General features: G+C 38.1%; 1 protein-coding gene across 4 annotated transcripts in view; it reads right to left on the minus strand.

The window, feature by feature from the left end:
* Positions 1–1904: 1904 nt before the first annotated feature.
* Positions 1905–15613, minus strand: part of LOC121316952 (metabotropic glutamate receptor 1-like) — a 56380-nt gene continuing 42671 nt past the window's right edge. For 3 of the 4 annotated variants that reach the window (XM_041252366.1, XM_041252367.1, XM_041252368.1), the window contains exons 6-9: positions 14512–14680; positions 13824–13950; positions 12089–13019; positions 1905–3916 (exon numbers count right to left, since the gene is read on the minus strand). In XM_041252366.1, the coding sequence (XP_041108300.1) occupies positions 3070–3916; positions 12089–13019; positions 13824–13950; positions 14512–14680 (2074 nt within the window). In that variant the 3' untranslated portion in view covers positions 1905–3069. The remainder of the gene's footprint in view (positions 3917–12088; positions 13020–13823; positions 13951–14511; positions 14681–15613) is intronic. The other variant, XM_041252369.1, reaches the window with a different exon arrangement.

The raw sequence follows: 15613 nt of genomic DNA on the forward strand, positions 1-15613 counted from the left end.
TCTCGAAATCAACCACTTACTGGTTTTGTTCAAAATGTTTGTCATATCGCTAATATTTATAATAGTGAGGGCGTGTACATCGCTGTTTGAACTCGTGCTGACCACACACACACTACAGTTTTAATATACACGGTTAAAGTTACCCCAAACTGTCTGAGCTGCACACAAACTGGTACAAAACTAGTCTGCTTTTTAAAAGTGATCGCATTTCAAAAAGCATCTAACCTTGGTGTTCTATTTTTACTCGCAAATAGTTACAAAAAAATAATCTTTTAAGACTCAACTTGTGATACAGTTTTTTGTTTTGGATCCATTAACTATTAGGAACTGGACAAGTTAGATGGGCCAAATGGTCTCCTCGTTTGTAAATTATGTTCTTATGAGATGACTGTTAAGTTGCCCTCTTTTCTCATATAGCAATAGTAGCTGGACCCTTAAAGTAGGAATCACCAACCCTGGTCCTGGAGAGCCCTTATTCAGCAGGTTCTATATGTGTCTTTACATCATCAGTGGCTAAAGATATGGGACACCTGTTAATATTTACTAATTAAGCCAATAATTGGTTAAGTTAAGTAACTGAGAGATTGCTGTTTTTTGTTTCAACCAGCCACAGTAGCTCAACAGGACCAGGGTTGGAGACCCCTCCCTTACAGTATGTGCCCATAACGTATTCAGTGCTGGGCACTGGGTTGCAAATTGTACAAAAAAAAGGTAAATCACTTGCTGAAAGCAAACATTTTTCTCATCCCTGACTAAATCTAACTTGTGATATTTTTTTGTACTTCAAATGCATTCACAGCAATCAGATGAGCTTTTAATTTATTCTGTCTACATCTAATCTAAACACAACAGCAGCACAAAATAAATAGTTAAGTGTTTTTATGTGATTATTAGAATCAAGTGACATTTGAGATTTAAACACTTGTAAGGATGATAACGTGATAACTTGCTTGTGGCTTTTACACTAATTAGTTCAGTCTTTCACACTTGCGGTGTCCCTAGCCTATACTGTAGTGTGTTTTGGTTTGTGGAAACCTTTTGTTTTGACCCTTGTGGTGTGTTTATTTAGTTTTTGCATTACAGTTTTTGTTTAATAAAATCGCTTTAAAACTGCAGCTTTCTGTTTCTGCCGGTAACTAGCCTGGGCCATGACACTACCCTGTCACATATGTGTTTAAAGTAAGGACATGGGACTCATAAGTAAATAGAAAATATTTATTTTACAGCATTATTTAGCATGACAAAGTTTTTTTTTCATTAATAGCTTAGAACATGTCAAACAGAAGAGCTTTCTATTAGTTAAAATTAAGAACATTTTTTGTGAAACTGCATACACTATATTGACTAATAATTTGTCATAACATTAATATCAAAGAATATTCATAATACTGTTTTATGCTTTAGACATTCTAACAGCTAAGTTACTAACTTAGTATCATGAACCCAGCTCTAATTTATTCACATTAGAGTACATTATTATTAGCAATGTCTTATCTGTAATAACTTTTCACCAGAAGCAACTACAATACAAACTGATATACTTAAACTATAACGTTTATGATTTTTAATACTGACTTGCACATTTCTTGTCTCAATAGATACCCAAATTTAATGTTAACATTTACTTTTCCACAAAACATCTGCAGACAATTCCAAGATTATTGTTATTTCACATTTTCAAATATATAAGCAATTACATGTTACAAACATATATTTTTGTATGAAAGAACAAGTTTTGACCTAATACAAACTTTTAAAGATCTAAAATCATTACAGTGACATAATAATATCAGGAACAGGAAACTATTTAGAACACACATATATATATATATATATTATCTATATATATTATATATATATATATATATATATATATATATATTAATAATAAGAAGATTCTAGATTCCTGGTATTACATACAATATTATTATGACATCTTTTTTTTCTTTCTTTTTTTATTAGAAAACAGTCACAGTTCAAGCTCTGTACTGGGTGTCATGTGCAGCATATTCAATCCTCCAATACATATTGGGACAGGTGATGAAGGAGTGAGGCATACGCTATCCCTCTATTCTTACAAAGTATATTAGTATCTCTGAAAAGCTAGAAAGGCCATCTCACAAGTACAGTGGTACAACAGGTGCTAGAACAACAGGGAATAGGGAGATTTATTTTACATTTTACAGGGGGTAAAGATTTTTTTTTTCCCCTACTTATCTTGGAATCCTTGAAAATAGAATCATCTCCTTGATGCAAAAGATTTTACTGAGTAATCTGCTCTACAATTAGAGGTCATTTATTTAATCATATCTCTGGTATATCACTGGAACTATATCCAAACCTTTTCTAGTTACTAACCCCACCTCTTTCATCTCATTCCAAACATGCACTGGAAGATGGAAACTAAATTAAGATGGTTTTAACATTTTAATGATGTTTTCAATAAATTCTGCACAAAGGCACGTTTGACCTTCCTTTCTATAGCTGTATTTTTCAGATTGTATATTATGAGGCCACAATTTCAAACTGCTGAAAATAAGACTGTCTTACTTCTTTTCATGAGCTTAAAGAAAACAGCCCTTGCATGTATGTATATAGATATCCATTCTGTTCTTCTTTTAGCTCTGCCACTGGTGTTTGATATTTCGCCTCTGTTCAAGGTTGCAGCTATATAGAGACTTGTCTTTTGTCACTCCCCAGTACTTTCTGCTGCCTGCTTTCACCGCACACACAGTCTCTTCCAATTTCAGTTTGCATTTTCTCCAGGGGCATCAGATTGAAAAGGATTGATGTACGCTCTTTAATATTGTAAAAAAAAAAAAAAAAGAAAAAAGAAAAACTGTACACATCATTATATGATTTATTTTGTGCTTTGTCCTTTATTGTTACATAAGCTATTAAAGTTTTTTTTCTTATTTATTTTTAAATCTACCAAAGTAAAATGGCATAAACAGACCTTTAAAAATGTTAATCATCGGTTTGTTTGCCTTATTTTTAGCTTCGGCCTTATTCACTCAAAAGGATCTGAATTGGCTTATATTTATTTTGTCCCATTTTTGCTGCACTGTCTTAAAGTGTAGAAGAGCTTTGCTTATAGTCCCTTAGAATGACGGCTGCGTATGTCACATTTGGAGGTGTGCAAAGCACTGACTCAGACACGGGGGAGCTTGGAACCGTGCTGCCAGAGCCCATCGAATCTCTGAAAGGGGAGGGGGGTGTCAGGGCAGGGGAGTCATCCAGTGTCAGTTTGCTTTGCGCCATTTCCTCCCCTCCCTCCTCCTCCTCCTCCTCCTCCTCCTCCTCCTCCTCACGTATCTCTGAGTTGTCATACATGTAGCCTTGAATCAGGTTGAAATGCTCACTCTCCATCTCCTCAACTGGGGAAACTGGCTCCTCACTGAAGGTAGTCATCTGAAGAGGAAAGACCTGCTGTTGCATGAGGTGGGGCTGGTAGATAGGCCTCTCTCCATTCCCGGGGCCTGGAAGGGTAATCATGGAGTTGAGGTCCGGGATGCTTGTGGTGTACTTGCTGACAAGTTGGTCCATGATGACCTGCTGGGGAAGGAAGGTATTCTGCATATGCTCTGGTGTGTACAGCTGGGGTTGTTCCCCTTCCTTTAGTGACCCCATGGAGGGAATTCGCCTGTGCAACATCATGGAAGGGCTGTTGGGCCTGGTGTACCTGACAGGGTTGCTCTCATCTTCTTCGGCCACATTGTACAAGGTCTTGGTGCTCATGTCCGAGAAGTTGAGGCTCTTGTTCTGGTAGGTTTTAGTTAGGGGTTTGATGACTGCCATCTGATTCGATCCTGCCTCCTGTTTCTTCACATGGACCGACAGCCTGTGCCACATGTGCTCCCCCTTTGGTGGCTGTCTTGCACCTGGTTCAGACCATGACACAGACTTTCCATTAGAACTATGAACAAAATAAAGACGACTATGTTATTTCACAGGAACCCAGAAAAGCAGAGGTTCATGTAAAAAAATGTCTACCAGTTATATTTAAACAGTAGCATAAATGGTATGCTTATAGTGTGGCTAATTTACTTGTCAAGGTGTGTAAAAAGCACTGGAAGGGGTTTAAATAACAAATACTGTAGTTTGAGTCTTATTCATTTGGAGCTATTTCTGAGCTTAGACAAGAATAATTAACAAACAGCGTGCTTGATAATGTTGCAATGGTCTCCTGTCTTATTGGTGAGCTTCTGTTGCATAATTTTACCATCTCTACTTCCCGTTCTATTTCTAACACATTCACTAAGCTGCTTTACGACAGTGCAGTAGTTCTGTTTTTGAAGTAGTGGTGATGGTCTAAGAAAAAGCTGTCCATTTATGTTTTACATTCCCCACCCAATGCCTTTTGTGGTTTTATGCAATAGCCTTAATGTCAACATAAGTTTATCCATTCGCAAAACAAACCGGTATCAAAAAAAGCACACAATCTCAGAAGAATATATTTTTTTGTCTTACTTTTAATTTAGTGTTATGAACTAATACGGACCCCAGGAGGGCTAAAATATGTCAGTTAACCCTGGTCCTCTTACTAGAAATGATTGTTTCAGTTTATCTGCTGACATTGATTTATCTTAACTATTTTTTTCAAGGGGTTCAAATAGCACAATATGTTACACGTGTTTAATAAATAAAATACAATGTTCTGAGAGTATTGTGGTTTTTACTGCAATGGTCAAATTATGAATGACTAAAACATTTTGGACAGATACCATCAGTATGGATTAAAAATATATGTTGTGGCATTTCTAATACTCTTTTATCAAAATGAAAACACATACTGTACATTCTAGAGCAGGGGTGTCAAACTCAGTTCCTGGAGGGCCGCAGTGTCTTCTGGTTTTTGTTCCACCCGAGCTCTCAATTACTTAATTGGCCTAATTATTTGATTAACTGGACAAATGTAACACTTCTCTTCAGGCCTCAAAATGTTTCGTAGGTAGTGTACCTTGACTCAAGTGCATTTTTCATCAACTGTAAAAGACCTTGAAAAATATAAAATATGTCAAATTGAACAAATAATTAGATCAGTTATGTTAATTAAGCACTTAAGTTGGAATGAAAACCAGAAGACCCTGTGGCCCTCGAAGACTGGAGTTTGACACCCCTGTCTAGAGTATTGTTGAGTGAAAACTGTTTTTTTTTTTTTTTTTTAATGAAATAAAAGAATGAAACATGCTACAGAATTCACCAAAGTAAAACATTTCAAGCCTTGTTTTCAAAATGTTCTTAGGGCTGGCCCTCTGGGAGGGTACATCTCACCTTCTTCAAAGAGTAAGCAGTTATTGATGTTTAAATGTTACATAACAGCCACTGAAAGACATTCAAGTTAATCACAGCCATCTTTGCAAGATACATTCATTGACTGGCAGTGATTGTTTTTAGTTTGTCTGTGATTATATCACTGGGTAAACAAAGTCTAAATATTTAAATACATTAAGGACTTTTTAGCAGGGAAAAAATAATTTAAAGAAAACGAATTGGCATTCAATGAATGCACACATGTTTATAAATTATTATTCAGAATAAATGACTACATTGTAACGGATGGGTTAACTTCATCAAATCAATTCATATTGATACATATTGAGTTTGTTTATCGTTTTCCCAGATAAAGAGTTAATTCAATTCAATGGGTACATTTCACATACTCTGACTTCTTGTAAAAAAGATTTTCTTGCAATGGCCAACAAAACCACCGTCACATAATCAGAAGCTGGAGTTTCTATCTTCTGCTTTCTCAGATAACAGTTATGTTCAGCAAAAAAAGTGGGACTGCTATTATTTTTTATAAAAAAAAGAATATTCATAGAGTATCATAACTTTTTAGGTAAACGACAGGTCAGGTTAAGGTTTATTAGATTTGATTGGGTGCTTTCTTGCACTATGTTAGCTTAATATAATAATGATGAGCATTTGCATATTTAAATGAGTGTCTACTAATTATCCTTTCCTGAGTAACTATCTGATTACTTTTTGTTAATCACAGTGTGAAAATGTATAAAAATATTGTCAGCGCCATAAATTGTGCTTTTTAATATATCCATTGTGTCCGGATTTACTCTTTATTAAATGAAAGAAAAAAAAAATCCTGAGTAACAGTAATTACTATAATTATGAAAAATAATCCCTGATTATTAGTGTCACTGACAATGTTTGTCACTTTTTTAAATACATATCAGCCACTTTACCTAAGAATGAGAAGCATTTTTGAAAACCATTGGGACTTGTTTATTTATTTAGTCAGCATAGCCTAATTTTTAATAACCAAGGGGGACATGTGTCAAGATCGACCGATGCAGCGCTAAATTGACGGAGTGTAAAGTAGCGCTCTGCAACTGCACAAATTTTATCACATCCCGAATGTATTAACTGGCCCAAAATTAATGGAGCACAGCATAAGCTGGTACATTTAAATACAAAAGTTCTGCTGCACCGGTGTTCTGAAACACTCAAAATGGGCTACCAGCAGCACAGATCAACAGACTGATCTGAAAAATGGCGGCAATAGAGGCAATGACCTGTGTTAACTAAAGGGGTGAACAGGTAAGCTGCATTCACATTTCCAGTTTCAACCCAGGGCGAAACTGTCAACCCTGGGTTGAAAAATGAAATATGAATGCAACAGGGTTACGCTCGCCTTGGGTTGAAAAACTTGCATGGCAGTAGCCACAAAACAAACGTCGAGGGGCAAGGGTCACGCATCGGCGCTTCCTGGGATGAAAATATGTAGTGTGAAATGATCATGTCCAACCACGGGACAAATCTCGCCCCGTAGATTGTAGAGCACAGCAAATGTGAATGCAGGCAGGGCTGAACTCAACGGTGAGTCACCCCAGGGCAGCCCTGTGGCGACTAGACCTGGAGTTGGATGGTGTAGCGTGAAAATGGATTAAGTGTCTTGACTTCATATTATGTTATTATTATACAACGGATAAAACCAAATATACATAATGAAAAGGACATAATGTACCAAGTTTATTATATTACCAATACAAACAATTGTACATGATGAAATAGCTGGTATCAAGCTATACAGTGGCTCTCAAAAGTATTCACCCCCCCTTGGACTTTTCCACCTTTTATTGTGTTACAACATGGAATCAAAATGGATTTAATTCGTTTTTGCCACTGATCAACACAAAAAAGTCTGTAATGTCAAAGTGAAAAATAAAATCTACAAATTGTTCTAAATTAATTACAAATATAAAACAGAAAATAATTGATTGCATAAGTATTCACCCCATTTGCTATGACACACCTAAATAATCTCTGCTGGTGCAACCAGTTGTCTTTAGAAGTCACATAATTAGTTGAATGGAGTCCACCTGTGTGCAATTAAGGTGTTTCACATGATTTCAGGTTAAATACACCTGTCTCTGGGAGATCCTACAGTTGGTTAGTACATTTCCTAACAAAACCTACATCATGAAGATGAAGGAACATTCAAAGTAAATCTGGAATAATGTTCTTCAAAAGCACAATCAGGCCAGGGATAGGATATAAGAACATTTCCAAGGCACTGAATATTCCCCGGAGCTCAGTAAAGTCCAATATTAAGAAACGAATAGAATATGGCACAACTATGAATCTGTCTAGAACAAGCCATCCTCAAAAATTGAGTATCTGGGCAAGAAGGGCACTAGTCAGGGAGGCCACCAAGAGGCCTATGGCAAATCTAAAGGAGTTATAGTCTTCCACGGCTGAGCTGGGAGACGCTGTGCATACAGCAACAGTAGCCTGGGTACTTCACAAAACTGACCTTTATGGGAGAGTGGCAAAAAGAAAGCCATTGTTGAAAAAAAACTCATATCAAATCTCGCCTAGAGTTTGCCAGAAGGCATGTGGGAGACCACATCCTGAGAACACCATCCCTACCATGAAGCATTGTGGTGGCAGCATCATGCTATGGGGATGCTTCTCTGTGTCAGGGCCTGGAAAGCTTGTGAAGATAGAGGTCAAAATGGATGCAGCAAAGTACAGAGAAATCCTGGAGGAAAACCTGTTGAAGTCTGCAAGAGACCTGGGACTTGGAAGAAGATTCATCTTCCAGCAGGACAATCAAACATACAGACCTCAAACATACAGCCAAAGCCACACTGGAGTGGCTTAAAAACAAAAAGGTCAATGTGCTGGAGTGGCCCAGTCAAAGCCTGGACTTTAATCCAATTGAGAATATGTGGAAAGAGTTGAAAATTGTTGTTCACCAAAGGCCCCCATCCAACTTGACAGAGCTTGAGCAATTTTGCAAAGAAGAATGGATAAAAATTACAGTGTCCAGATGTGCAAAGCTGGTAGAGACTTATCCAAATAGACTCATGGCTGTAATTGCTGCCAAAGGTGCCTCTACCAAATATTGACTCAAGGGGGTGAATACTTATGCAATCAATTATTTTCTGTTTTGTATTTGTAATTAATTTAGAACAATTTGTAGATCAGATTTTTCACTTTCACATTATGGACTATTTTTTTTGTTAATCAGTGGCAAAAACTCCTAATTAAATCCATTTTGATTCCATGTTGCAACACAATAAAATGTGGAAAAGTCCAAGTTGGAATGAATACTTTTGAGAGCCACTGTAATTTCATCCTCAGGGAGAGCAAAAAGGGTAATGCAGACCCTGAATACTCCCTTCTTCTCAGTACTCTCCCTCTGCTCCTGGGCTGTTCAGGAAGGTTTGGAGACTGCACTCTCCGTCGTAAGAAATGCCCCAGAAAATTCACGATACTACGAATTTCATGGAAATCGCGTATTTGAAAACCATGAAAAATGTGCATTTTATTTTCCTTACAGTATTTTACATCACTGTACTCTTCACCTTCCCTGTTGATTTCATTCTTATATCAAGTAGAAGCAGCGCCACAGTAGCCGTACACGGTCCGGCTCAATGCCATGCATTTGGTTACTACGACAACGGGGTCAAACAAATACCAGCTTCATGATTGGTAAATTCCTCATACTGTATAATGACATTTCTACATCCTACTAATGTACAGTGTGTATAAAGAAAAACACAAAAGCTTCAGTTTTGTCATTTCAGTTTGCAGTTAACGCTTCTCCCGTGCAGCAAAAAAGGCTACAAATTACATGCTCATTTTAACTGATGTGTCACCATAAGTTTTCAAGGTTTACAAAACTCGAAAATGTTGCTGAATTTGTCATTCAAGGTTGTTGCTTTTTTTTTTTTTTTGCAGTCTTGTTTCCATCAGAAGTTTGTTACATTATAAAGATTGTTTCAATAGGTTATTGAGTTACAATGTACATGTTAAACGAGTTGACTCAGTAGCTAGGCTAAATATTAAAATGTTTCAGCCCTGGTTTTTGGGTGATGTTCTTGATGAACTATCAATGATAACACAATTTAGGCAATTTAGTAGAATATAATGTAAATAGATTTTTTTTTTTACAATAGAAATTCATTGGTTTTTATTGTCATTCATTAATTTCTTTTAAAAATACAGTGAATTTTCTGGGGCCCTATGACTGCTGCCATATGCTCTTTCCTATAAGCTGCCTTCTGACTTTTTCTTTGCGCCCAAATAAGACCAATATGAAATTGGACTTATTGGTGGACCGTTTTTGGGCTGGTGCTCTGACAATCTGAGCTACCCGTTCAGGATGAGCTACCCGGTAGCTGAGATTGTCAGATTAGTCTGAAAAACTACGCTATCCCTCAGAATGAGCTCCCCTGAATGAAAAAGTCAAGCAGAAGTTCATTCAAAGGCAGTGAACTATACCCTTAGTGTCAATACATTTTTTTCAACAAAATATGCTTTTTTATTAAAGGATTTTTAATACTATAAATCAGGTGATGTTTTGTGATGCATCTGTGAGTTAAAGACCGTTGATCAGAGGGGGTGTACTATCTTATGGGGTGGACTTTTCATGCGGTTTTGGGTAGCCCATACATGCTGTAGTTAATAGCAATATTGACCGTATTTGATACTGTACAAAGTTATAAGCTAATATATTATAACTTACCGAAAATGGTAGCTTGGATTTATGGGCGTGTATTGAAGAGGGAGGAATGAAAGTAAAAAATATATATAGCCTAACTTATTATTTTAATTTGGCACTGCAGTGTTTATTTTAAATTGGTCAAAATGACTGCAGTTCTTAAAAGAGGGCTGCCTTTCTACCAGGGCGACATTTATTATTAATACTATGATTTTCAAACTCATTAATACTATGACTTTCAAACTTCAAATTTTTTTTACATGTTAGAAATATCGTGGTGGCTTATTTTCTGTAATACGGTAGCCTACCTGTTTTAGCACCATGTGTGGCTAACCTACTGTGACTACAGTACATTTATCGGTGACAGTGACTGAGAGCCTATTAGTTGGGAGTTGGAAGGTAATGGCGAGTACTGTACCAGGAGTGTGTGTTGGTTGTTAAGGGGCGGGGCATTAAATCCAAGAGTGTGACGTAAATGTTTTTCGGCACCAAAAATTACCTCAGAATATAGTTTGATTTCTGTAATAACTACAATATATCCTACTCGTTTTTTTTTTGTTTTTTTTTATCACTGTACCTTGATGTTTGTAATTTCTCTGCAAGAGAAACTGAAACTAGCTCTTCTCATAGATAGTAAGCAAGTTTGTTTTTATTTGTACGGGATTTAGTACGGAAATTACAATTGACCTAAAAACAAAACTTATGTTCTGTACGTAGTTTATCTTGCATTTTCTTTCTGAAATGTGCTACCATAAAATAAAATGTGCTTACTATGTGTGTGTGCATTAGTTTTTATAATTTACGTGCTAGATTGAGGCTCTCGTCTTCGTTAGCATTACATGCACATAGTCAGAGTGTTTCTCGTTTATTTCTTTACTGTGTGTTTTTTTAGTGGGAGTGGGGGATACCTTAATGTGTCTTTATTGATAGCGGCGTTTATTCGAGGGCAGCCTCTGTTATAAAGCTGATATACGACTGCGGTGTCAATACCAGGGCGTCATTTATAAGAGGTCGGCGCCAAATTGAAGTAATACGGTAGATATCAGGGCACTTGCGAATTTTGTGTGGGCATGCGTACTTTGTATAGTTAGCTCATCCTGAGCGGCAGTTCAAATTGTCAGAACAGCGGCGCTGATGTTCTGCCGCGTCATAAATTTAGTTTTAATATCACAGACATAATTTACAAATGAGCCCCACCTACAGTTTGACCATGCATATAATTAAGGCTTGACACGTCTGGCTAATGAGCGACGGAGCGCATTTTGACAGTGCTAACACAGCCGTAACTTGCTTAAAAGTGTCATGCTACATACGGGGCAATTTTAAGGCCAAAGTAAACTCGGCACTATGGCCTTAATGCAGTCACAGACGCTTGATACATGTCCCCCAAATGCCTATTTGATTATACATCCTGTTCCATATTACACACTACATTTACTCTGTTTTTGAGACTGGTCTTTACAGTGAAGGGGCTTAGGACTTAATACAGTGCAGCACAAAAAGTAATGTAGTCTGCTGCACAGGTCCAAAATAGATCCCTTACTAGCCAAACTATTTGGTATTTAAGTACATTTGCAAAATATATAAACCCTTGGGCTTCTTACATACCTTTATGCATACAATCTTTACATTTTTTTTTGTATTTCATCTCGTGATTTGTGAGAATAATTGGATATTTATGCTAAAAAGTAATTCATTAGACGCATTTGGTCTACTCATTAGGCAGTTCACAATTTCAAGAACAGGCAACATTTTGTCAGTGGTACATGGTGTAATTTTTTACCTTATACATATCTGCAGTATAACAACCTACTGATAATAACAAATCACAGCTATGTTTGGAATAAAAACAATGTAAGGTACACAAAAATGTTACTTTCTTCAAACAGTAACGAAGGCAAATAGCTGTAGTGTGTGCACTTTCTTTTAGTTTTATAATCTAAAGTGCACAGCTGCAGAGATTTCTCAAGATCCACTCTAATTAATGAGCTCTCCCAAGACTGGTTATCAACTGCTTGGTTACAAAGGAATGGATAAGCAGCCTTTAAAATGAAAAGACAACTAAGTAGATACAAAATAAACTGTACTGCACATGAACATTGAAATGTTGCAACTTACTTAGTATTTCCAGTAATGTTTTTCTTCCTCCTGAACATATTAAGTAAACCATTGTTCCTACAGGCATTTTTTCCATCACCCACGTGCATGCGCACAACATCGGAGGTGGTGAACGCACTGCGGACGTTCCGCTCTGGCTTGGCAATGATAATGTACATCTTGGGAGTGAACATGCACCCCAGTGCCACTGTCACGCTCAGGCTCACAGAGAAACAGGTGGTGATAATTTTGTAGTTGCTGCCAAAATATATAGGCACAAAGGCCAGCCATATGATGCAGGTGGTGTACATGGTGAAAGCTATGTATTTGGCCTCATTAAAGTTGGCAGGGACATTTCTGGTCTTGAAAGCATAGTAAGTGCAGCTCATGATGAGCAACCCGTTGTATCCCAGAGGGGCCACCATTCCCAAGTTGCTGGTGTTACAGATCAAGAAGACTTCCTTGATGCTGGGGTAAGACAGGACTGGCATGGGAGGCTCCATGATGACAAGGGTCACCTCCAGCATAAGCTGCACACTGACTAGGAGAGACGCAATGACGACTTGAGCCCAAGCGCTCATGAACCTTGGTTTTCTGGTGCAGATCTTTTTCTTGCTGCCTGCCAGGATCCGGGCGATTCTGTTGGTTTTGGTCACCAGAGCTGAGTAGCACATGGATGAGGAGAGTCCCACCAGGAGTCGCTGAAGGTAGCAGGATCCCACAGTGGGCCTCGCAATCAGTATGAAGGGACAGATGTAGCCCATGAAAATCCCTGCCAGTATGATGTAACAAAGCTCCCGGCTGGAGGATTTGACCACCGGAGTGTCTCTGTACAGCACAAAGATAAAGGTGACGAACATCGTGACCAATATTCCCAGACACGAGAAAACCACTGCCACTATGGACTCTGTCGTACTCCACTCGAGGTGCCTGACAACAATTCCTTCACAGCCTGGAAAATGATACACAGCTGGTTACAAAAACATTCCGAGAATGGATTTTTCAATCATTAAAACAGTTTAGTTTATGTAATATACTGTAAAATAAGAATGTAAACATGCCAACAAATAATGTATGTAAGAATAATAGTGTAAGATACAAAAGCTGGTTCAATTTATATATAGGACTAGTTTTACATGTCTAACAATTACAATAGTGTGTTTGGGCACATACAGGTAGCAGCAGAACAGTTGGCAGCTATGATACAGCGTCTGCGCAACTGGCGATAAAGTAGGTAGCCTATATTTGACTCAGCCTTACTGGATTTAATTTTAAAACCGCATGACATCATTATGTATCCTGGTTGGTTTAATATCCATTGCATGCACCTGGTTGGGTGGACAGATTTTTTAAAATGTAATAGCTATCAAAGTAGGTTTTCAGTTCAACTAAAAATAAAATTATTTTGAGTCTGAAATCAACTATGTTCTGCAACACTGTGACATACAGCATGTTCTTTCTGAATTTAAATGTTTTTTTTGTTCTTTGTCTTTAGACCTATTTAAGGGTAAAGACATCAGGAATCTACATTTTCTAGAGTTTTGATATGTTTGGGCATATCAGAAAAAACAGCAGCACAGATGTGAATAACATGATTTGTTGTACAGTAAACTGCACCATGAACAGGCTAAGTGAACTCAAAAGAAGTAGCAGTCTCTGGTGCTCTTTTGATATGTGTATAAACGCTGGTTTCCTTTGTATTATATTAGCTATGGACAACAGTGGGACAGAAATAGATTGTTCCACTGTGCATTACCTGTCAGCTCCTCGTTTGGCCACCATCCCAGGTCGCAGGCCTTACAGGTAAACTCATCTTGTACAAATTCATTTTCCTTACAAGCAGTGCAAATCCAACAGCAGCTCACCTCTCCCTTTCGGATCACCTGCAATAGAAACAACAACAACCCAACATTCAGTGGAAGCTTAGTTAAATTAAACATGGCTATAAAATCCCATCTTACTGTGCACAGTTTCCTATTCTTTTACATCTGCATACAACTTCTTTTATAAAAGTCATACAGATACAATGTAACAGATTAATACATTAATATAAGCATCAACTTTCAGAAGCAGCAAATTACTGGTGTGCCTCCCTTCATGTATTACAGTAACACTCCGAATGTGTACAACCCTGTTATTTTAATGAGCAAGTTAATTAATGTGTGACTATAATGCAAAAAAACAACAGCAACATTTTTTATAGTAACTTATTTGGGCAGTGTAATATACTATACCAGACCTTTTGTGGATACAAAAGGGGATGCTGTGGTACAGGATGATGATAAGGGACTTTGAATTGTTGCCATATTGCTGAATGACAGTGTATTTGTAGCATGGTACTAAAGTACAGTACTGGTTGCAGTGGAAGTTTTCATTATGGATTGTATTTTATGAATGGTGGAGAGAAATAGTGCACTTGAAGTTCAATCAGTGGTCACAATCACCTTTATCTGTCCTTTTAAGCAGGGTTCACTGCACACAGAGCGCACTATCCCACTCCTGTTCATCTGAATCCGGTAGTCGTCAATATTCAGGATCCCCTCATGCCAGGAGCCGACATTCATATAGTCGAACCGGCCAGGTTCCACGTTTTGAAGATTCATGATTTCATACCTGAAACAGATTTCTGGCCACAGTTAGAGTCGGGACACATTCAAGTAAACGACGCAAGTTCTCATTCCAGACAGAGATATCAAAAAGCCTACTTGATAAGATCACACCTGACATCTTAGCATACCAGGCTGACTAAGTGAAGCCAAGCTCACTTAAAATCTGGTGTGATAACTGCTGCTGGACAAGTGGGAACAGAAGCAACAGAAAAAGTGTTATGGATACAGACACACCATCTGTTCTGCTGTAGCAAATAAAACAACTGAGAAGAGACCAAAAAAAGAAACTGGGACTAAACACAGAATGCTATAAGGCCACTCACTGTAGCAGACTAAAGGTAAGGAGGTGGAGTAAAACTTGGCCTCCCGACAGGTGGTGGCACTAGAGCGATCATTAAACAGGTCTGCACCAAGATGGAACATACCTTAAGTATAGTTGGCTTGTGGTGGCCATCTTGGTAAGGGCATTCACACAGGTGTTTCGAGTTGCGCATCTGTCAAAGGATTGACAGGCCATGGCTTGGATCATAAAATTGAACTGTCAGGGGTTGACCATTGATGGTGACTGGGAGACGAGGCAGGGAGGAGCGCAACCTGGAAGTGTCTGCAGTAGTATTATTTTTGTAACCTGACGTGTTTGGACCTTAGTTCTCCTGGGAGTAGCGTGACGGAGCAGTTGTCTATGGAGCCAAGCAGGGCGGTGAGCAGTACAGCAACATCGCTACTGGGAGCAGGCAGTTCGGGGTGAGACTGCATCAGGAGGCGGACACTTCCTTCCACCTGGGATACTGTACTTATGTATGTACTAGACTGTGGGAACTGTTTTGTGAGGGGCTGTGCTCGTGTTGTGTCTTCACTTGAACTGAATATAAACATTGATTGCACCTTGAACAACAACTCAGTGTATTTGTTTACACACCACCCAGAGACAGCCACT

Source organism: Polyodon spathula, chromosome 6 (assembly GCF_017654505.1).
Source record: "Polyodon spathula isolate WHYD16114869_AA chromosome 6, ASM1765450v1, whole genome shotgun sequence".
NCBI classification, from domain to species: Eukaryota; Metazoa; Chordata; class Actinopteri; order Acipenseriformes; family Polyodontidae; genus Polyodon; species Polyodon spathula.